Below are 23846 nucleotides of genomic sequence, written 5' to 3' on the forward strand. Positions count from 1 at the left end.
ACAGATATGAAGCCTTAGCGACTGAGGATACCCATGAGCAAAGTCTGCAAAGTCCCCTGCAAGGGGGAACTGTACCAGCAACACACAGTGGATATCGTAAAAAGAAACGACGAGTGCTCGTGGTGGGTGACTCTCTGTTGAAGGGTACTGAGGCACCCATCTGCCAGCCTGACAGGGAGTCACGAGAGGTATGCTGCCTCCCAGGAGCCAAGGTCCAAGACGTGGCTGAGAGGGTGCCACAACTCATCAGGAAAAGAGACTACTATCCACTATTACTATTTCATGTAGGCATGAATGACACTGAGAGCCACAACCTGGGTAAAATCAAGAAAGATTTTCAAGCCCTGGGGGAGCAAGTGAAAACCATTGGCTCCCAAGTGATCTTCTCTTCCATTTTGCCAGTTTGAGGGAAGGGAGCAGCCAGAAACAGGTGTATAATGTATATCAACTCCTGGCTACGTGGTTGGTGCCATCATGAGGGGTTTGGCTTTTACGACAATGGGGTGTTCTTCAATGACGACAACATGCTAGGGAGGGATGGAATCCATCTGTCTAAAAAGGGTAGGGGAATCTTCAGCAGTAGGCTGGCTAATTTGGTGAGGCGAGCTTTAAACTGAAGGACTTAGGGGGTGGGATACGTGGAGAAAATGCTCACACCAGCACATCCAATGGGGGAGTAAGTCAGGCCAAGCAGTGTGGTGATAAAGGTTCCTTAGCTGTCTCCCAAGAGGTGAAACAAAAGAGTAAACACCTCAAGTGTATGTACATGAATGTACGCAGTCTAGGTAACAAGCAGGAGGAACTGGAGCTCCGTGCCCACTCAGAAGGGTACGACATCACAGGAGTAACTGAAACATGGTGGGACACCTCAAACGACTTGGGCATCGCATTGGATTGTTACAAGCTCTTTCGTAAAGTCAGGCAAGGTAGAAGAGGTGGAGGAGTTGCACTCTACATCAAGGAACACCTTGAATGTATCGAAGTCAACTATGGTGATTGCAGCTGCTCTATCGAATGCCTCTGGGTTAAAGTCAAAGGGGTCATATCCAAGCAGGACCTCACAGTGGGCATCTGCTATTGTCCTCTTAACCAGGTGATGAAGCTGACGAAGCAATATTTGGGGCACTAAAGCAAGCTTCTGGCCAACAGAACCTGGTCCTGATGGGTGACTTCAACTACCCAGACATCTGCTGGAAGAACAATACGGCAGCTCGCATGGCATCCACCAAGTTCCTGTAACGTATAGAGGACTGTTTCTTAATACAAATGATAGATGTGCCAACCAGGAAGGAGGCACTTCTGGACTTGCTATTCACAAACCGAGAAAGCCTGCTTTGTAATATCTCGGTTAGTGATAGCCTTGGCTGCAGTGACCACAATATTGTGGAGTTCGGGACCCTGCTGAGTGTGCTGAAGGTCACCTCTAAGACAAGGGTTCTGGTTTTTAGAAGAGCAAACTTCAGTGCACTAAGGGCTCAGTTGGAGGGGTTCGATGGGAGGCTTCCATGGAATACAAAGGAGCTAGTGAGTGCTGGGAATTCTTCAAGAACTCTCTATTGGAAGCACAAAGCCAATTTATCCCCTACAAAGGAAAAGGAAGTAAGTGGAGCAAGAGGCCCCCATGGCTCAACCATGACCTGCTGGGTCTACTCAAATCCAAGAGGGAAGCACACCAGAAACGGAGAAGTGGAAGACTATCCGCTGAGAAATACAAGGGCATAGCCAGAGAGTGCAGAGACGCAATCAGAAAAGCAAAAGCCCAATTTGAATTGAAACTGGCTGTAGACATAAAAAATAACAAGAAAGGGTTCTTCAGACATGTCAACCACAAGCAGAAAAAGAAGGAAAACATAGGCCCATCATTAAACAGAAAAGGAGAATCAATCACAAATGATGCTGAAAAGGCAGAGGTCGTCAACACCTTCTTCACCTCGGTCTTTACCAGCACTGTAGGGTCCCAGGCTTTGGGAACAAAATTGCCAATTGAACCAAACACCGACCCACCATCAGTGAAGGAAGAGTTAGTATATGAACTACTACAGGAGTTTGACCCCCACAAATCAATGGGCCCTGACACCACCCACCCAAGGGTGTTGAGAGAGCTTGCTGACATCATCGCAAGGCCACTCTCCATAATCTTTGAGAAGTCATGGAGAACAGGGGATGTCCCAGAGGACTGGAGGAAGGCAAATGTTACCCCTATCTACAAGAAGGGCTCGAGGGAGGATCCGGGTAACTACAGGCCCATCAGCCTTACTTCAATCCCTGGGAAAGTTATGGAACGAATCCTCCTGAGGGCCATCACAAGTCAAATGAAGCACGTGATTGGGAAAAGCCAACATGGCTTCACTAAAGGTAGATCATGCTTGACTAACCTGGTGGCCTTCTATGACAAAGTGACTAGCCTGGTTGACATGGGGCGGGCAATGGATATTGTCTACCTGGACTTCTCCAAGGCCTTTGATACGGTCCCCCACAGTCTCCTCCTGGAGAAATTAATGCGTTATGGCCTAGACATGTAGTCTGTGCAGTGGGTGGGGAATTGGCTGACAGGCCGCACCCAAAGAGTGGTGGTAAATAGCTCTTTCACAAACTGGCAGCCTGTCACTGGTGGAGTCCCCCAGGGATCGATATTGGGCCCAATGTTATTCAATATCTTTATAAGTGATCTGGATGACAGCATCAAGTGTAGCCTGGTGAAGTTTGCTGATGACACCAAGTTGAGTGGGGAAGTAGACACTCCAGAAGGGAGAGCTGCTCTGCAGGGAGACCTGGATAGGCTGGAGGAGTGGGCCAGCAAGAACCTTATGAAGTTCAACAAGGAAAAGTGTAAGATCATGCAGCAGGGAAACCATCATCCAGGAGTGCAGCACAGACTGGGATCCACCTGGCTGGAGAGCAGCTCTGTGGAAAGGGACCTGGGGGTCCTGGTGGACAGAAAGCTCAACATGAGCAAACAGCGTGCTGCTGCGGCCAAGAAGGCCAACAGGATGCTGGGTTGCATCAAAAAGGCATTGCCAGCAGAGAGAAAGGAGTCACTACCCCACTCTACTCAGCGCTTGTCAGGCCACACCTGGAGTGCTGTGTACAGTTCTGGTCCCCGCTATACAAAAAGGATGTGGACAGGCTGGAAGGGGTCCAGAGAAGGGCCACCAAGATGATCAAAGGACTGGGAAGCCTGCCATATGAGGATAGGCTGGGAGAACTGGGTTTGTTCAGCCTTGAGAAAAGGAGGCTCAGAGGGGATCTCATCACCATGTACCAGTACTTAAGGGGTAGCTACAAAGAAGATGGAGACTCCCTTTTTACAAGGAGTCCCATGGAGAGGACAAGGGGGAATGGACACAAGTTGCTCTTGGGGAGATTCTGATTGGACACCAGAGGGAAATTTTTCACAGTGAGGACAGTCAACCATTGGAATAATCTCCCCAGGGAAGTAGTTGACTCGGCCATGTTGGACACCTTTGAGTCATCTGGACAGGGTGCTGGGCCATCTTGTTTAGACTGTGCTCTTCCTAGAAAGGTTGGACTAGATGATCCCTGAGGTCCCTTCCAACCTGTGATTCTGTGATTATTATAAAATTAATTTCATTACTCAAGTAAATTACTATTTTTATTTTTTACCTGTTTTTATGGAATCAAGATACTTGGTTTTGTTTTTTTTTTCCTGAAGAAACACAGAAATATTACTCTCCAAGCTATTCAAGGTACAGCATATTAGAACTGGGCTTAAGGGCACTGACTATCTGTCATTTTGGTTCTTCAACACATCTCAGAGGCAGTGACCAGACCTTTTGGTTCTTTCAGATAATATCAATGACTTTCTCAAAACTGGTAGCTTTCTGCTGTAGAGAGAGGATATTCTACTCGATGAATATTACTATAAAGTTTACATACATCCAGAGCTGTAATGGGATCCTTATAATGAAGGACAAAACATAGCTTATGTCTTTCAAATGGCTAATTTTTGGGGGTATGTTGATATAGTTCAAGTTAAAAACTTGTATTTAAGTATTACATAATGTTAATTTTTGATTTTGTAAAAAAATATCAGTAATCCTTATGCAGAAATCAAAGATTTTCAGTGAAATCATAAGAACACATGCTACAGAATAAAGTAAATAAATATCACCCTAGTGGAAATGTCTGAAACTGCTGAAAATCTGAGCTGCCCACCTCTATGGGTTGATCTGCATGTTACTGTTGTCAGTTAACCTGGACCAAGGGATCACCATAGGAAACAACATCTGTTAGTACTTTTGTATGAGCTAGACTAGATTTCAACCATCTGAAAAGGAAATAAAATCAGTTTTTACTATGGCTAGACCAGGCCATGTTTCTTTTGTGAGAAATAGAAGAGGCTTGCTGTTAAAAAGAATACGGTACTCATGATACTCAAGTCTAAATCGTACCTAATGGAAAATGAATAGTGAATTTTTGTCTTACATTTGCCAAAAGAGAATTACCTGTACTAGGAAACCACTTAATCCAAACAAGCTGAAGTGAATCTACTGATTTGGAAAAGGAATCTGAAGTCTAACATAGGCCAATTAAAATGATGAAGGTTAAACAGAGCAAAGTTCATTAGTCCTTCCCAAAAGTAATGGTCTACTGAAGAAAGAAATTGAAGCTGTGATTTGTAAGTTGCATTTGCAACTGATTTAAGTAGCTTTAGGTACTGAACTTAAAAAAGATAACTTAATTTCTTTCTTGGATGCTATAAAAATGGTTTCTTTAGCAAGGTTATTGTACTGCAGATACAGGTTCACATAGGTCATCATTCTAAGGGCATCCCTGCTAGGAAGACCCTTCTCTTGGTAGTGCGCTTTGCCTTTCAGATAGGTTAAGACCAAATTGAAACTACAGAGAACATTGGTAAAAACTCCATTTACTTTGATTTTCTTCTGTTCACTTATTGGAAGTTCAGTCTCATCTTTCCTCCTTTGACTTTTGGTAATTTTGTTACTGTTCATATGCAAAAGTACTCAGCTGGTTAATGAATTATGATGCTTATGTCACAGGAAAGTCTTTGTAACTTAAAAATAGAAATCAAATGGCTTGCTAATTCCCTGTAGTGACAGGTGACGAATATTCCAAAATTAACCTTTAGTCCTGGACGGAAGCAAGATGGTTGTTAAGTTGCTAAACTCACTGGTACCTGGGTAAGATGGAAGAGCGATGTCACATGCCTATCTATTTTAGTTCTTTGTGAAAAAATAAAAAATTTATTTTCTCCCTTGGTCATTTGGGAGAGGAGGCTCTATTGTTCAGACTGAGCTCTTTTTTTCTCTCCTGTCAGTTGAGATATCTCTGAATTGTGTCATTCTAGTATGTGTACTTTGCAGTCCGCTGTTATAAACTATCTTTCTTTAGGTCTTATATCATTAAGAAGGAAAGCTATATTACCTTTGTGAATACTAGCTAAGAAATTTATTTAAATTTTAATTGCATATGACTTTGAAATAAATAATTAGCAGATGTATATAAACCAATTCAGAATTAATACATAGAGTATATATTTTAAATACTGTTTTGCTTTGAAAACAATAGTATACTTACAGCTCTATAAGCATGCCACTATATTTCTCTGTAAGGAAGAATGATGAATTAATACTAGCTATTATTTTTATACAGTGCTCCCTAGTACATTTCATTATTGCATTTAAATACTAATATACTTAGTTCATCTCAGTATTTTTTAAAGTGTTCATTATAAGTGTGTTTAGTTGAGAACATTTAGAAATTGTATCGAAACTAATTTCTTAAGTCTGTTTTAATGGAATCTGTTTTCTTTAATCTTAATTAAATATCATTGCTTTTAATTGATTGATGTTACTCATTGTTTTCATCCTTCATGCCACTCTTAGTAAGTCCTCCTTATTTCTGGAAATGCTTGATGGCTCAGGTGAAGCTTCCAACCCTTCTATCAGATAACAGAATTGGTGCCTTCTTTTCCTGTCTGTTTAGCTTGGGTTTACCAAGGATAGCTTGTTTAGTAGAAAAGTTAAAAGATCTGAAATTTCTATTGATTTGTTTTCTTTCTCTTTTCCTCAGACATCTTTACTTTTATTTTTTCCGCTGTTCTGCCGTGTTTCATTTAGCAGACAGTAGTTCGACAAGCAGTTCTATTTCTTAATCTTGTTGTCATTTCACAGCAAGTTTTTCTTGTGATAAAGACAATAAACTGGATCTTCGCTTGCCTTGAATGATTCTTAATGTTGTCTTTGCAGGATGTGGTACTGCAACAGGAGGAGCTGAAGACGAAGGTGAGGCTGAAGCTGGCTGGATTGAAGGTGCTGCCATCCTACTCTCTGTTATCTGTGTTGTACTTGTCACTGCCTTCAATGACTGGAGCAAGGAAAAGCAGTTTCGTGGGCTTCAAAGTCGTATTGAGCAGGAACAGAAATTTACTGTTGTCCGAGGCGGACAGGTTATCCAAATCCCAGTGGCAGAGATAGTAGTTGGTGACATTGCACAGGTGAAATATGGTAAGTTCCGCCAACTAGATGTCTGCTTTTCAGAACTTTATTTATTCTCCTTTCCCTTTCCAGCAGAATAGACTCACTTCACTGGAAGTGATTTAAAAGACAGAATTGCGTGGTGTCATTATTGCCTGTGGTAAGGTAATTGGGCTGTTGGGGCAAAATGAAAACCTGAGATACTTGCACTAAAATTGCACTAGGTAAATAATTTTATTCTTTTCTTCGTTTCACTGACAATGACAAGAACTGTTCATACAAAGGCAGTTCTCTTTCATGGAGGATTACAGGATTTGGAATGTTTGGTTTCTGCACAGTTAGGAATAAAAGGAAGTATTTTTAAATGCTCTGTGAAAGGGAATTGTGCCTCTGCTCACCCCACTTGGTAGGCTGCTCCAGAGCTATGGATCTTGTAAGTCCCCTCAGATCAGATGCTCTAGTAGGTGGATGTCTTATAATTATATGCCATGGGGAAAGCCCTATGCTCCAGTGATGGGAAGAAGTTTGCAGGAACTCTGCATACTTTGTGTTTGACTGAGCTGCTGAATTCCAGCAAAATGCCCATTCTATCAACCATGAAGTTTCTCCTGGACTTAGCTAAGGGATTCCTGAGAGGGGAAGGGGAAAGGGCAGCCTGACTGTTTATTAGCCACTGTTAATTCCTGTGAAGTCTGATAGAGAACCTTTTATGTCATGTTAAGAAGAGTACTCCCCCTGCCAAACCTCCCAAATATTGTGTTCATCCTATGTTAGATGTGATGCATTCTGATTCTGGGATAGCACTAGGCAAAAATATTTGCAATACAAAACCCTTTCCTGTAGGATTGCAATAATATGGCTATTATGAACTGATATGGTAGTAGTTCTTTCACATTTGCTTTCATTTTACATTTTAATGCAATTGTTGTTAATTGCAATTTTATAATAAAAATCATTATGTAATTATAAAAGCAATCTTGCTAAATAACTGGTTTTCCATTACCCTGTTCTTACTAAAAGGTGATCTTCTACCTGCTGATGGGATATTTATTCAAGGAAATGATCTTAAAATTGACGAAAGCTCTTTAACTGGAGAGTCAGACCAAGTCCGCAAATCTGTTGATAAAGACCCAATGCTACTGTCAGGTAAATCTGCCTGAATTCTTGCTGAGTTACCTTTTATATACTGCTTTGTTCATGTTTTGTTTTGTTTTTCCACATCATCATGTTTTGGTAACATAGATGCAACTGATCTTTTGAACACAGTCACTGGCGTTGTCTGTATGTCATTCAGAAGATATGCTATTGTTTTTTGATTGTGTGCAATTATTTCTGATCATCATACTTTTTTTTATAAAGTGAGAAAGTAATGAAACAGTTTCCAAGGAAAAGGAAAGTATCACTTAGGGAAATAATTGTTTAAATTCATTGTATGCTAGTTTTAATTTAACTGTTACATTTTAAAGCCTTTTAAAGTCTCTTTAAACACTTTATTTGTGTGTAATACTAGGTACAACAGAAAAAGAAACAGTGTGCTTAGAAGGAAATGGATGTAGTAAAATATTGTAGGCTTGATTTCTGTGGTAAATTCAAGTTATTTATAATATTTGTTTACAGCAAATCAGTTAAATAGAATGTGATTTTTAAAAATTCTAATAAAGCCAGTTTCTAAATAGGTTGGTTGTTGATAGATTCCAGCTGGGATGTGATCACAAAACAACGGCCTGCTGATCTCATAGCCATCATCAATGCGTTATAACCTGAAACAGTCATTTTGAAATACATTTGAAGTTTATATTCATTGAACGGATTGTCTTTGCTGTCTGGTTGTACAGTCAGCCAAGAGTCATCCCAAATAGAATATTTATGTTGCAGTGCAGCAGGTAAGTATGCATTCCTGCAGAAATCCTGCCCCTATCCTGCCTCACTGAGCTGGTGTTTCCCAAGCAACAGCTGTTGGGAGATGCTTTCGTTCAGAAGAGACAAGTGGCAAGTAAGGATATGTGATAGTTTTTATTGAATTAATGGTGAAAATCCTTTCCAAACTTAAAATCAGCTAGGTAGTTCACCGACTATAAGATTATGAGTGTTTATTATGTAAATTATGAGATTGTGGTCTGGTAACAAAACCTATGAGATTTCAGTCAAAAGGTGGCTGCATTAACTTAAGATGAAGAAATTGCTAATGTTGTGGACTCGCCATAGCCACTTAATGTTACAAAAAGCCCTTTTAATTATTTATAACTTCAGCAAACTTTAAGCATCTTTCTGTCTAAAAGGGTACATATAAAATGAAATTTTTTCGAATGATACAAAAAAATTCCTATCACTCCTGAGATTAGAGTAGCAAACAAATTTATTTTGCTCTTTTAGGAGAAAAATTCCTTTGGCTTCTTTAAAAATATTCTGGGTTTTTTGTTAAACTTTTTTGCTGCAGTGTCCCTGCCAAGTGTATGCCTTTTGCTGTTCATGTTGTAAAACCCCAAGTTTTTCAAAGTTATAAATGTTTGAAAAATGTGTTTGCACATATTTGGTAGAGGCTAATTAAGATTACTGGAGTAGCTTCAAATTCTGAAGGCTGCATTTGCACAGAGAAAATACAATTAAGAGCTCAGCATTTGCAGGCAGCACACATATAGAAATGCTGAATAGTGGGAATAGTGCCACATTTTAATTCCTGGTTCCTTGATAACTTATGATGGTGTTCTGACTTTCATGACTAGTGTATGAAACTACTGACCGTTATTTTTGCTAGTTGTACAATAATTTGATTTATCCTAGCAGTGCACATATTTAGACTTAACTTGATTGTACATTAAGAAGTCTCTTGGAGATGCTTCCAGTGGGTAAATGGGGAGGCCCACAGTGATATTTTGAGGAAATGTAGCTTACTGGTGCTGTTCCTAACAAAATTTATAATCCCATGTTGTCCTTGAAATATTTGTGCATTTTTTTCTGTTTCTTTTTTCTTAGCTGATAGTTGCACTGTTCTGTAAATATAACTTCATAACTGGCATAAAATTTTCATTTTAAAAAGATAGTTTTAATAATGATATGTTCTTAAAGAAAATTCTATCATGAAATATCATAGACATCTATAAATTAAAATATCCTGTGCTGAATTCTAGAGTTTTTCCAATTATGAAGTTTCCATTGATTCATATATTCTCACATATTCCTAAATTGTATTAGATCTTTCTGAATTCCTGTAGATTTCAGTGGTGGCTATGAAAAAACATGAAGGTATTGCCCTGAAGGGCATGGTGGGATGAGAAAAGGAAAGCAGTCAAGTTAGGATAAAAGATGTTTTTGTCTTGCTTCTCAAAACTCAGATTTCTTTGCTATAAGGAAAGACATTTGTCTTTGTTTTTATTGCAGAATTAAATAAATTTATACTCTATTTTTCTCTATTACTATGTAATCTCTATTGTGGTTACAAAGAAGGTGAAGAATTAATGTGGTATTTTAACAAACACTGCACAGACTTTTGTTTCACACTTACAGTAATGAATTTTTACTCATGCCATGTTAGAAAATCCCTCAACTCTATTTGCCTAGGAGCAGGGTTGATGATTTGAGACTCTATCATGCAAAAGAATACCTTCTTCCATAGGTAGAGTGCAAGGTTTAATGCCTATGAGGTAGGAGCTGATGTGCCCACTGGAAATTGTTAGTCCAAAACACCCAAATTTGCAAACCACCGTATCTTTCAGGTTGGGTTTGACCTGCTTTAAAAACTGAGTTCCTGTTGGATGTTAGCCTAGACCTATATTTTTATAAAAATTGTTTCAAGAAAAAAAAAAAACCAAACCAACACCCCACAAAACCAGCAAACAGACATAAATTTTCATTTTATCTGGACCGGAAGACATCTCCAGGAAGTTATCTCCAGGTAGGCTTTTGGAATTCAGACAAATATTGTCAGGACGTTGCATGCCACTATTCTCCCTTAATCACCTGTGGGAAATGAAACAGTCCAGGTTTGACAGAGGAATGACTGAAAAAAGGTAACATTTGAATTGCAGCCACAGTTTGTTTTGTGAGTCTAAATTTGGTGAAAGATAAACACCCTGAATCAGGAAGTATTATTTCCACCCTTGGCAACTGAAAAAACATTTCTAATATTCAATCAGTTTCAATGTCATAATTAAACTAAATGAGTTTCTGTGCTTAATGTCCTATTTAATCATCCAGATAGTAATTTACTATGCTGGAGAAGCAATTCTAAGAGTACAAATGCTGACTAATCCAGTTGGTTCATTTCCATCTGTGTATAGCATATGTGGTATCACCTAGGAGGGCAGAAATGGAAATACAGGCTGATATACCTGAAACTAAAAGAAGCAGCTTCTCTTCTCTAGTTCCACTATAAGTCTGTCTAAAACATTTTCCTTCTTTTAGTTCATTAACAGTTGTATACATAGTGTAGCATAAGCAATTGCATTAAAGTCATCGGCTTAGACAAGCCTGTGAATGAGCATGGGCATGTATCAACTGACAGCTTGGGTATGACTGCTACTCAGCTGTCTTGATTGAAGCTGATGTGCACTTTAAATTTTGTAGAGTTCAAAGTTTGGATTAATCCATGATTCCTAAATATGGAAGTTTTTAATATGAGTCTGGCCTCAGTATTGCACACAGTGAAGTGTTTTGGGGTACCATGTGATAATAGTTAACATTCTAAAAAATATTTTTTCTTTCCAGGTATTTCGATTAAATTGATTAAGGTATGAAAGAGTTACAGAGAGAGGAGCTCAACTACTGTAGTTCTCACTGAACTGAGACTGATAGAACATTAATTTATCCTAACCTAACTTTTATAAATGCATATTTCTATGGCTGCACAAGGATTTGAAACAAAGAAAAAACTCATCTTATTCAAGAACAAATAAAATAAATCTCTTGGCCATGGGGCTCTGTTAGGTTTTGGAAATAAAAAGGAAGCTTGATTAAGGACTAGGGTCAGTTATTGCCTGGAGGAAAATAGTTCTGATTCTGTCTTAATTCCCTGCCAAAAATTATTCCAAGCTAGGCTTCTAGCACAGCAGATATTTTCAGAACAGAGCAGCTAACTTCCAATGTTCCAAATTATTTAGATATGTTGAAATTACATGTAGATGAGTTTTTTCAGGAAAATTCATTTGCGTTCATAGAAGATATTCTGATGATTGGTTCACTTTATTATTAACTTCAGTTACCTTTTAATAATCGCAGTGACTAAAATTGTTGTTTAGGTATGCAGATAGAGAATTTTTGTTCACCACAGATTTGCTAGAAGTAGCATAACAGTATAAAATCCCCAAACTGGCATGCTCTTTCTTTTCTTATTTTTCAGCCCTATTTCCAATCTAATTGGCTAGCACTGTTATTAGATTTGGGAATTTCTGAGCAGTCTCAGGCTTAGTTGCATTTTTGTCTGAAAAAGTATATGCTTTAATAGCTTCCTTACCTATCTAATCGGTTTGCGTCTTTTCTTACTAAACTAGATTTCTTCCTTTTCTATCTTGGAATATTCACCATTTATCAACTTCAAATTAAATAGCATATGAAAAAACGTATTTTACTAATATTGAAATTAGTCTTTCCTATTGAAATTAATAATACTCTCAAGACTAATATTGAAAAAATAGTCCTGAGAAGTAAAGAAGTCAGTATAATTGTTCAACATTGAGTTGGAATACACGCTTTGTGTACAGATTAAGTGGGAAATGTGTTCATTCCAGAATTCCATTCATGTAACAATAGCTGATTGAAGTCATAGAGCCCATTTCTTTATTCAAGCAAATATGATTATAATACCATTTAATGGTGAAATTGCCAGAGTTAGGTGGAAGGAGGTTCAGCTCTTTGGTTTAGCTTAGATGCTGAAGAATTTTTTCAACAGTAATAGTGGAACATAATCTGATGATAAATTAGTACCTGCTCTAAAACATGCTTTTTATGCACCTTAACAGTTTTGATTTATGTGTTACAAGACTAATGTTAAGAAAAGGTTCAGAAAACTATTTGAGGTTACTGCATTTTTGCCCTTTCCAGGTGTGCAGAGGTAAGCTTGAAATACAGTGGGTGCATGTTTTCTTAATAAAGCTGTTTTTGAAACATAGGTGTAAATGCACATTTTTGAGGGGCTATTGCTACCCACCTTTGTAGTTCAGTAGAGAAGAAGATTCCTTCAAAACAAAGCATAGGAATGCTAAAAGCAAGTTTGTAATTAAAATATATTTTAAATTGTGTTATATCTTTAAGGATGTTCTTCTAAATTTCTGAGTTAAGTTTCAGACGTTTTCTGTCTGTCTGAACTAGTACAACCAAGGCTATTCTGTTTTTTAAAGATTTTTTCTTAAATGTAACTTGTTTTTTGTTGTTTGGGTGGTGGTCCTAAATTGTATGTTTGTAATGTTTTGCTCTAGCACATGAAAGAAGGCAAATGACTTTTTAAGGAATCAAATTTTATCTCAGAAAGCCATAGGAACAGTTTTCAATGCACTCTCAAACATGTATCTGTCTATTAGTGCATTTTTTGTTTTATTTGGCTTATTTCTGCTGAAATTTTCCTAGTGTTCTGATGAGATATTTATGCCCACAAATTGGGCTTAGTGTTGACAGATGTTCTCTCTGTTCTGTGTTTCTGTTTTCCTTTTAAGAACATGAGAGGTTTTGATTATTTAGAGAAAGATATTTTGATTATAAATAGATAGTTGCATTCCTTAGTATGTTTTAGGACAGCAACTGGGTGACCAGTAATAAGAAAACAACATTTTTTTAAAAAATGGGTTGCAAGTGTGTGTGTGTGTGTGTGTGTGTGTATATATATAAAAATATTCATCTGTTTAAGGACACAGGTTCATATATCCTTCCATTTTTTTAGCATTTGAGATAACTCAATTGAATGAATATACGTAGACAAGGATGAATGCAATGGAATGTTTATTAAAAAGGGAGGAGAGAAAGAATCTTTCCATGGCTATTCAGGTTTGGTAGATCTGAATGCTGAATAAGATTCTCCATGAGAAATTAAATGTATTCCCCATTTGCTCAATGCAACAGGCTCATAATTCAGTTGGTTAAAAGCCATTTTGCAGGATGGCTAGTTGGAAGATTTCTTTTATTTTTTACTGTGGCTTCAGCTGTGCCCTGCTGTGATACATTTTAGATCTACAGGCATCAGTGAACGACTTCACTTTAGTTTTAAAATATTGAGCAGCAGTTAGTGATGGAAGTGGGTAAGTGATATGGGCAAGATAGCTGAGAATAAGCATACCAGAATTTTTACCTCATTATACACAGAATTTTTTAGGACAAGTCAGTTAATGACTCTACCTAATTCATGCTGTTACAGAATGAATGAAACAGTGACATTGTCTTAAGGAAAGTCAAGGGAGAACCCTACATTTATGGCAAACTGGATAATCGTAAAGCAGTACAATGTAACTTTTGAAGTGAGGTGAGGATCTAAGGAACAATAGATTAAAACCCAGCAAATAGTAGTTTGTCATGCATACTGCAGTGACAAGGCAAAGATTAAAGTGAGTATCGTAAGCAGTATAATTGGTTTATTATCACGATGGTCAAACTCTTTAGTTGACTTAAAGACTCATAAACCAACAAATAGCTTCAAAAGCAGAGTAAAAATGCTCGCTCTTTCCATGCCCCCATGCCCTCCCCAAAGGAAAATATAATTACTGGACTATGTTCTGATTCCATCAGGTGTCATTCTTCTGATGTCCCACAGCTGCAAGTCTGAGATAATGACTGGCCTTAAAATATAATTTATTTAAAACTATAGCATGTAGGATTTAAAACAATTATTAAATAATAGAATACTTTGTGAGCAGGTTCTAGTTAACCACTTGTCCACCCACAGTTCTCTTGGGGGGTATAGGTACATATTTGTCTTTTTTGTATACAGTGATTTTTTTCTAAAGGCTAACAGTTTGTATGTTATAGTCTATTTTCATAGTTTCCAAACTACTTCCTTCTTCAGATACAGGAAAGAATATTGGAAAAAAACCAAGCCCAAAAAACTTTCAATCCTAGCTTACTCTTGTCAACTTTAAGAAATGGTTGCTTTTCATCTGTGTTCTTATAGTGACTTACACTTAGTAGGCAGAACATAATTTTTTACCACTAAAGGATAAAATATAAAGTCTATTTCAATAAATCGCTTTATCTATCAGTAGTTTCTGGTCATTATGTATTAGTTTTTTATCTATTTCATAGGAGCACTACTGATCTGCTTTTTATAATCTTTTAAAATTCACTACCTACTAAGGAACAAACATTGTCCTTTTCAAACATTTTAAATATTACTTCAATAATGAAGGTTTTAAATTAAGACTTTGTCACCATATGAAATGACAAATTACTCACAATTTGATACCACCCTTAGCACATTTGTTCCCCTGCTTCAGTGACGGGGTTTTTTAATAAGCTTTTATTAACTGGCCTTAAATACATGCCATGTTCAATTGTTGTTCAATTTCAAACTTTTTTATAAATAGCCAGTGTGTAATTGATGTGCAATTGTGATCTTTTGCAACTGCTTTGTTATAACATTTTCCCAAAATGTAAATCAGAACACTTTTCATCGCTTTTAGGAATTTCTCGTTTGTGTTTCTACAACTGATAGCAAAAAGTTTCTAAGAGGCTATGATCTTAGGTGACCTAACATTTGGTTAAATATAGGATAACTAACAACTGAGAAAGATGAGAGAAACTGTACACATATTTTCACTTCATCTCTGTAATAGTATTCCAAGATACAAGAATTAACTATGTGAAGCTGAACTATTATCTTCTAAGATTATTTAAACCTGGTTAGTGACAACATTTCTTTTGAAAAGGGAATCTAATGTGTGTGGTTAATGGATGTGCAGCCTAAGATTTGCAATTAACCATCCATTCTTGGCTGAGAATAATATACAATAGGATTAATTTTGGTATGTAATTATATTAGACTCAGTATAGATTTTTGAAGTGTAACAAATCTCTCAGTACTGTAGTAAAAGTCTTGCGTAAAATATTTAATGGTTGTTCTTTCATTTTATTATCTATGTAAAACTTACATTGCATATTTTCAGGTACTCATGTCATGGAAGGCTCTGGACGAATGCTTGTAACTGCTGTGGGTGTGAATTCTCAGACAGGCATCATCTTTACTCTGCTAGGTGCTGGAGGAGAAGAAGAAGAAAAGAAAGATAAGAAAGGTAAATTTCACAACACATAAAGATGCTCTGAAGAAAGCTCTTGGGCTTTCTTTTCTGGTATACATTTTTGTCATTACATGTCACACAGAAAAACAGCAAAAGCTGTTAACCAATAAATACATTGGATAACAAGATGTTTTTCCAGTGTGAAATTGCAGACTCTCAGTACGTAATTAAAAGCAAGGGAATATATGGGCATACTCCCATTGCTGTGTCTTTGTTATATAAATCCATATCCACCTAAGATCTTCTAAGGTTTTGCTCTTGTGATTTACAGCTGTGTAATATTTTTTTCAGGAAAAAAAAACCCAACCAAACCCTTGGCCATGGACATACCATCTTTATTTGAGCTTCAAAAATAAAATAAAGAGAAGATGTGGCTTTTTGCTAGCCTAGTTGTTTAATGTCAGTGAGTGACTTAGAGGCATTTTAATTTATGGAGTAAAGGTCAAACTAAGAATAGTAAAAGAGAAGAAAGTAGCAGTAAATGTTAAGAGAGAGTTTAACTTTGATGTCCTGTATCAGTTAATGAAATCAAGAAGACTTTTTAGACTTTTCACCTTATTATAGTGTGATGTCATAAGCAATTGTTAATTTATGGGTTGTACACTAAGCAGACACATGAGGTTTGTTCATATAGTCTTGTAAATTGTTCATGTCTACTTTTATAATTTCATTCCAAGTTTGTTGTAAGAATATTTATCTTTCAGACATAATTAAGGGCCAGTTAATATGGGGTTTTTTAGACATCTGTTTTTCACTATTAATAAAAAAGAGTAGTTATAAATTTATTGAACATTTTACTTGGTATCTGTCAGGCAATGTGATTCCACCTTTTTTCATTTCCATCTTTTTAATTTGAAGCTGCTGATAGGAAGGCCAAATTTAAATGGTTTTCATGACCTACAATTTCCATTTCTGAGTATGTTCAACAAGTGGTTGCTCTTGACTCCATGTTTCTCTGAGGAAATGCCTTTTTACTTGATGAAAGACTTTACAAAATGTTTATAATTTCATTTCTACACAGAAATGCACAATACCTGATAGGCATGGTAAGTTCTAAGAACATTAAAAGGAGAAGGACTGAAACTTCTCAAAGGCAGACTGATTTTGAACAATATCTTAGAGTTTGATCTTGCTACCATTAAGAGAAAGACTCCTAGACACAAACCTTTCAAGATCTGGCAGCATCTGTTTTGGAAGTGTGTAAGGATATTGTAGGGGAGATGGAGCAACTTCAGTACCTGTTGGAAAGTGACAGCTGTCTGCCCCGAGGTCCTTTGTTTAACTGGGTAGGCCTTCTCTGTATGTTACTTTACTCAGGACACTGGTGATTCTCTCATGTTCCATTGTGGATAGCCTTGAAAGACAGGGAATAGGGAATAGCAGAGTAATGCACTGCACTGTGGTCATAATTTCTACCCAGAGACAGAGATCTTTAGGGAGGTGTGTAAGAACTTTTTATGCAGACATTGAATCTAATTGGATATAGCTACAATAACAAGAAAAATTGCTTTTCATCTTCTAATGTTGCTAGCAGCTTTGTGCTAGCACAGAGGACTTCCTGGGCAGAGCTGGTTGCAGATTGAGGCCCAAACTAAAAAAATGTACTCTCATATGTAAACCTGCAATTCTGTGAAATCCTGACAATCATAAATGTTTGTTTCAGTCTTATGTGGGTATATGCTTTTATTGGTCATTAACATTTTGTAAAAATCATCATGCAGGTGTGAAACAGGAGGATGGACATCAGCTTCCAGGTAGAGTAAGAATTGTACTGCATCAAATGAAAGGAGAGGCTTTTAGCCAGCAAGCTTTGGGGCAAATCAGGGTTGAACTAATTATTAAAATAACTGTCTTTGAATCAGTCCAGTGAAATTAAAGAATAAATTCAAATCAACAGGATTGGTTGTGGCAAACATTTAAGTGTGCACGCATTGTTGGTGTGGCAAATCTTTGTTAAGCTTGAGTAATGAGTTATTCTCCAGAAGTGAATTCCAGTATGTTAAATGTTGAAATGCGTGATTTGCTGTTAGCAGTTCGTGATGTGCTGGTTAGGATGAGTACCAAATGAAATAAAAAATAAGCATGAGTAACCAAAGCAATTTAAGTTATTACCATCACAGTAATCAAATTTGCAATTGAAATTTTCATGAATGTAGTTACACAGGGGGTGTTTTTAAATCCTGTATGCTGTTTTTTTTCTTCTCCCAATTTACCATTTGTAAATAAAACATGACCATTTTTATGGAATAACAAATTAGTACAGTGTGAAGTGGTCACTGTGGGTTAAGTACTGAGGAAGTTCAAGAGTCTCAGTCAGGATTCATTGTAGGACTTGTGTTCTATTGCGAACAATTAACCAATAGAAACAAACAAAATTTATCTATTATTTGTAGAGACTAACCTTCTGAATCCTAGTATGAACAAACATAACAAAATAATAAAAACTTCTTTGAGGTTTTCACCTTCCTGTTAGGAAAGATTGCTTGACTAATTTCTCTAATATGCAGATAATTGCTGAAAACAAAAAGGATTTTTTTTTTAGCTGGTACTTTTTTGATTTTACCACAAAACAGCCAATTATTTAATGTCTATTATCTAGATTTAAAATAACTCATTCTCCTCAAGACTATATTTGCCATTTCCGCATACAGAATTGAAAAGTTTAATGTTTCTATTTAGATCAACATGCCTATTAACTAGGTTATGACAGGACATAGATTGAGCCCATGTTAGACTGGGATGTATCAGCAATAATACATCATAATATGCAACATTATATAAAATACAAAATATGTAATGTTGTATATACCATGTAGTATGCTTCATATTTTAAAACTACTTATGCATTGCATAAATTCATTAACTTAAGGGAAATATTTCAGCCATTTTAATATTTGCATAGCATTATATTAAGATTTAAAAAATGATATATAAAAGGACCAAGGCATTGTACATAGTACTGTGTACAGCCAGTCCTCACCAACTCTGTTAACTTTGTTAAATGTCTTTCTATTTATCTATTTTATTATTATTATTCCATGTTTGAGTTTTTGCCTTACTTTGTAACATCTTTGTAATGACATTTTGCTTTTGAAAGTTATGTTAATTAATTTAAAACAGATTGATTTTTGGTAGAACAAAGCCATAGTATTTCATAAATGTTTTTTGTTTTGTCATGTGCATTTGTTTATGTTGTTGTTATTTTTAAAATTATTATTATTATAATTTTTTTATCCATTATTACTCAGTAGATTCTTTCCATCCCTCCTCCCACCCTCCTTCAGCCACAGATGGTGCAGCAGGTGCAAATGCCACTGATAATGCAAATGCCAGCTTAGTCAATGGTATGTCAAGAACACCTAGCTTGTTTTATTTGATAGATTTCTCTCCTGACTATACAAGATTCCCTTTTCCTTTTATGAATTGCACAGGTGTTGTATGTGCATGTGATTACCCTCTGAGAGATCCTACTCCATAAACTCTATAGTAGCTTATAAGAGATGCCACAAAAATGTTGTGACTGACTGACTTTATTCACACACAACTAAGCACGGGAGAGGAAGAAGTGGGAATTACAATCTATTTGCCATTAATTAATAGCAAGCCTAGTTTCAAAACTTGTGAGTTGCCTTCGCATGAAATTTCATTGTAAAGCTCTTCTTTACACATTTGTCATCATAGAACTGAAGAACACCATGATAAATAGATTACATCTTCTTTTCTTCTGATGTGGCACTCTCATAAGTCTTCATGTAGTTTTAAGAAATAGTGCTGGGGTCAGGAATCTGGCTCAATTTCAATTAACAGTGCTTTAGGAATAACTTTTGCTTCTTTGAGCATCTTTTTTGGAAAAGACTGAAAAGTTATGTTTGTAGATGTTTGTATATGCCCTTAGATAGTGATCGTCTAATGAGCCTGCCTGTATTTACTAAAAAATAAAAATATTTAAAAAATTTACCATAGTCAGTTTTGACTGTCTCAGTACAGATTCTTGACCCCACTTCTTAGCATGCAGATATTTCAGTATTTCTTCTAATAATCTAATTCCAGTATTAAACGGAATGGGTCAATATTAGTCTAGGCATCAGCTGTATTTTTCTGATAATCAGATACATTAGTCTTTATTTGCCATAGAAACCTTTCCCTCTTGTACAGCACCAATAATACTGACAAAAGTAATTCTACTTCTCATTGTGTTGGTGATAGAAATCTTTTTCCATGCAGGTCAGTAGTTGTTGCATTATGCATGTGAAACTAGAGTTTCTGACATAGCAATACCAGGTATTAAACAAGTACTAAGATTTAGTAGTGTAATATCTTATTTAAATCAATGACATAAGAAATCTTTGAGCCCATTTTTAAATAACTTTATTATAATTTAAAAGAAACATATAACCAGATTTAAAATTTTACTTCTGCACATTTGCTTGAAAACTAGGATTTATGAGGCTTACACCTCACTGCATGACAAGAACCTGGATCATCCTGGTTCCAACACACCAATTTCAGATTCCCTAGAGACCTAGAACCAGGAAATTAATGATGAGCATTTCATTCTCCATTCTTTATGCTCTATAATTCTACTTTGTTTTATGTAAAACAAACATATGCATACAACAAAGTCTTAACAGATATCTTCCTTCAATCCCACTGGAGACAGCAGCATTACAATTATGCTCGGTCCTGCAAGTTGCCAAGTACTAAGTTAATCATCTGCTTAAGCGTTTTGCTGGATGAGAACCAGCAAGATGCAGAAATGAGTCCCAAACTGTTCTAACCCAGTCTCTCTGTTAGCAAGTTTTAGTTGCCTGGTAAATATCGATTGTGTTTGGTCTTAATGACTGACCTTAATATGGAAATTGAGTTCCATGGGCTGTTAAATCAGGGTCTTAAGTATGTATGTGATTTTTCCATCATCCTGTCTCCCACCAGAAACAATAGCTACTGTCCCTGTTTATCTTGGGTTTGAGAGATATATACTCAATTCTTTTCACTCCACAAAGCGTAGAAATAAATCTTTTGTGCAGCTGAATATGTTTTTGCTTTTAACTCTTATGAGGTGAGGTGGTTGAATTAATTCTGCAGATCTCTGATCAATATGGAAAGGAGATACTTTCCACAATTCAGTTTATATGACATGTTCAGAGGAGAACTGAGACTTGGCAAGTCGAGTTATATCTGAGTGCCTTAAACTTCTCTGGGAAATTGCCAAAGTCTGATTTCTGTTTACACATTATGTTTTTCTGGTCAGCAGTGGTGATAAGTTAGACAATACTTAAATGTAGATATGTTTTGGAGGGGAGAAAGGATGGGGAAGAAAAAGTCCTAAAGCAAGTAGACCAAGTTCATGTAGATATTTTTTCGGTCTGGATGAAATAAATTTTTTCAATAATGTCTGAGAATTCTCCCTGAGATGTGACTGGAAACAAGCATTTTTACATAAAGTCTAATTCTTCTGTGTAGAAACTACCTTCAAATTAGAAAAAAATATAATATACTTGAATAAGTACTTACTTATCTCAGGAAATGCTGTTGCTTGTTGCTTGAAAATCAACTTATTACCATTTCAAATACAACATTATTATTGACCTAGTTGTCACTATACATTTGACAGAGTATTTTGTTTTCAGTGAGCTTATAGTGATAGATTCATATAGTTTTGTGACACAGCCTGTTTGTTGTCTGCTGTATCAAAGGAACTATTATAAATTCTGTTGGGTTCTAGTAGCTGAGATTAATTAAAATATGTAATTGTTTGATCGTCTTTTGTTAAAAATATGGACAATATATTCAGTTTTTAAAAGGTTACAAGTTAAGGTTATGAGCAGGTCAGAAAATTTTACAGAAAGGTAGTAATTAATGGAAATCCATCTAATTTTAAAGTATTTAGAAAAGGTGGATTTTTGAAAAGAAAATATGGCAGGCAACAATCACTCTTTATGGATTGTTTACCCCAAATTTGATTTCCTTAGAGAAAGGAGTGCTTATCATTTTCCAGTAGAGCACTACCTGATTCCTAAATTGGGATTTCCATGTTGGGTTGTTGAGTTTGTTTTGGCATTTGGCACTCAAACAATTTGTTACTTAAAATTATATTCTGATATAGAAACACCATACCAGACTCAGAGAAATGTCTCAGCTGAAATATTTTACATCTACTGTTAATTTTGTCAGTTCTAGCGTATGTAGACTACTGTTCAATTCCTGCAAAGCAATTTGTAGTTTAAAATATATTTTAAAGGTATTTTCTGAATTGTAAGTGAAGTTATTTAGTGAGGGCATAGAAGAATTATCTAAAACTTCCTATTTGATACAGTGGAATCAGATTTATTCTTCTATAGTTAACCTGTGTATTACTAATGCATTGTATCTGATACCACACTGCATGAAAGAATTCCTAATGATTCACTTCAGATATGTTTGACATCACATTTCCCCCTATATATAGATTTGCAGTGTGCATCTGTTCTTACTAGCTGCAGAATATAACGGACTTGGAGTAAGAGGGCTATAACTCATTTCTATTGAAAGATGGGACATTTTGAAAAATCAGTAGCATATTTTATATTTTTTGCTCCGTCACAGCATGTGAGATCATAACTGAATTAGCTTCTTCGGTTGATTCTAAGCAATTCCTCCAATAAACAAAAAATTTCCAATGTCAGTGACAGGTCTTTCTTATTCTGTCTCATTGACTCTTCATAGAGGGCTGGGGGAGTCCTTCCTGAAAAGTTTATTTGAAGAAGTAACTGAATTTTGGCATAAGAACTTTGGCAGTAATGGTGCCATGGGTATGCTCCAAAGGACAGAAATTTTAATAAGGCAAAGGCAACATGCAAAACATTTTATATTCAAACTCAAAGCAACTATGGAATACAGCTCATATTAGGAGGCTCTATATTCTTTTCTAAACCACCTGATTTTTCATTTGTGTTTAGAAAAAGTGGTAAAAATAAACTCAGATGAATTCCTCCAGATTTCAGGGCCGTTATTCCTTCTACTTCCTTATTTCCAAAAAGAAAAAAAGAAAAAATGTGCAAAATTATGTTAAAATACATCATACTTTTAAGAGAGTTATACATTAAATTATCAAAATCTTAATAAATACTCATACTTTTAATGTTTGTAAACAATGCAGAAAAGTCAGAAAGATGGGATAGTATTTCTGGTCCTAGCACTAACGGAAAGGAGAAAGAATTTCTCAGCAGTAGCGATTCTATAATATTAATTTCTTAATTTCTTTCTTCATTCATAATTTGTAGTGAAATGCAGGCTTAAAATTATTTTGAACAGGAGGAAATAAATCCTTTACAGCATTTTTTTCTTTAGCATAGTTAATTACCTATTCTTTGTTATTCTATCAAAATAATTGGAATATAACTAGCTGTGATGACTCTGATATTTAAGAATATATTTCTTAAATACTTATGTTCACATTGTTGCTAATGATTGTCCATTTTGTGTACCACTATTTTTAGGTAGCCAGGGTAGATGAATTATTAGTGTAATTCATTACAACAGTTATGATACCCCTATTAAATAGCGTATATATATAATAAAGTTAAATACTTTTATTTACATAGGAAAACAGTGTATTTTGTGATTGACAGTAATGAAAGTCATGGGTTTGGGTTTGTTTGGTGGGTCTTCGGGTTTTTTTGTTGTTGATTTTGGGGGGGGCTGGGGGGTGTTGTTTGGGGTTTTTTGGGGTTTTTTTGTGTTTTTTTAGGTTGAAGATTCTTCGATTATACTGCTTTAAGGTTTTTAATTATAGTCTGAAAAAGGAACTATAGAGCAGGTCATAGAGCAGACTCTCTGCTCTAAATTAATGTTTTCCAGTTCTTAAGGAAGGCTTTATTCTGTAGCCAGAAATGAGAATCTCTAGAGATGTTTTATGTCTTCTACTAACTTTATTAAAAACAATTCTAAGAAAAATAGCTATTAGAAAGATAGAAATTCAATTATGCACTGTATGCAGAAATTTTTAATCAGAGTTCACAATGAAAATGAACTCGATTTTGTTCAGGTTCATAGATTCATGTCTCATGGCAAAATGTAAGTCTTTGGAAGATAGAGACCACCTTTTTAAAAGTCACATTCTGGCAAAGGTGGGAATAGGGGTAGAACATAGACAAGCAGTTGATGCCTAATGTTTACATCAGCATACTTCCATAAT

At 36.0% G+C, this 23846-nt stretch overlaps 1 protein-coding gene across 4 annotated transcripts in view; it reads left to right on the forward strand.

Moving 5' to 3' along the window:
- ATP2B2 (ATPase plasma membrane Ca2+ transporting 2) overlaps positions 1-23846 on the forward strand; it is a 464757-nt gene that overhangs the window by 351053 nt on the left and 89858 nt on the right. For 3 of the 4 annotated variants that reach the window (XM_064454233.1, XM_064454234.1, XM_064454235.1), the window contains exons 6-8: positions 6231-6488; positions 7479-7604; positions 15539-15664. In XM_064454233.1, coding sequence (XP_064310303.1) covers positions 6231-6488; positions 7479-7604; positions 15539-15664 — 510 coding nt within the window. Of the gene's footprint in view, positions 1-6230; positions 6489-7478; positions 7605-15538; positions 15665-17391; positions 17425-18921; positions 19015-23846 lie in introns of all 4 variants that reach the window. The other variant, XM_064454232.1, reaches the window with a different exon arrangement.

This window comes from Phalacrocorax carbo, chromosome 6 (assembly GCF_963921805.1).
Source record: "Phalacrocorax carbo chromosome 6, bPhaCar2.1, whole genome shotgun sequence".
In the NCBI taxonomy this organism is placed as follows: Eukaryota; Metazoa; Chordata; class Aves; order Suliformes; family Phalacrocoracidae; genus Phalacrocorax; species Phalacrocorax carbo.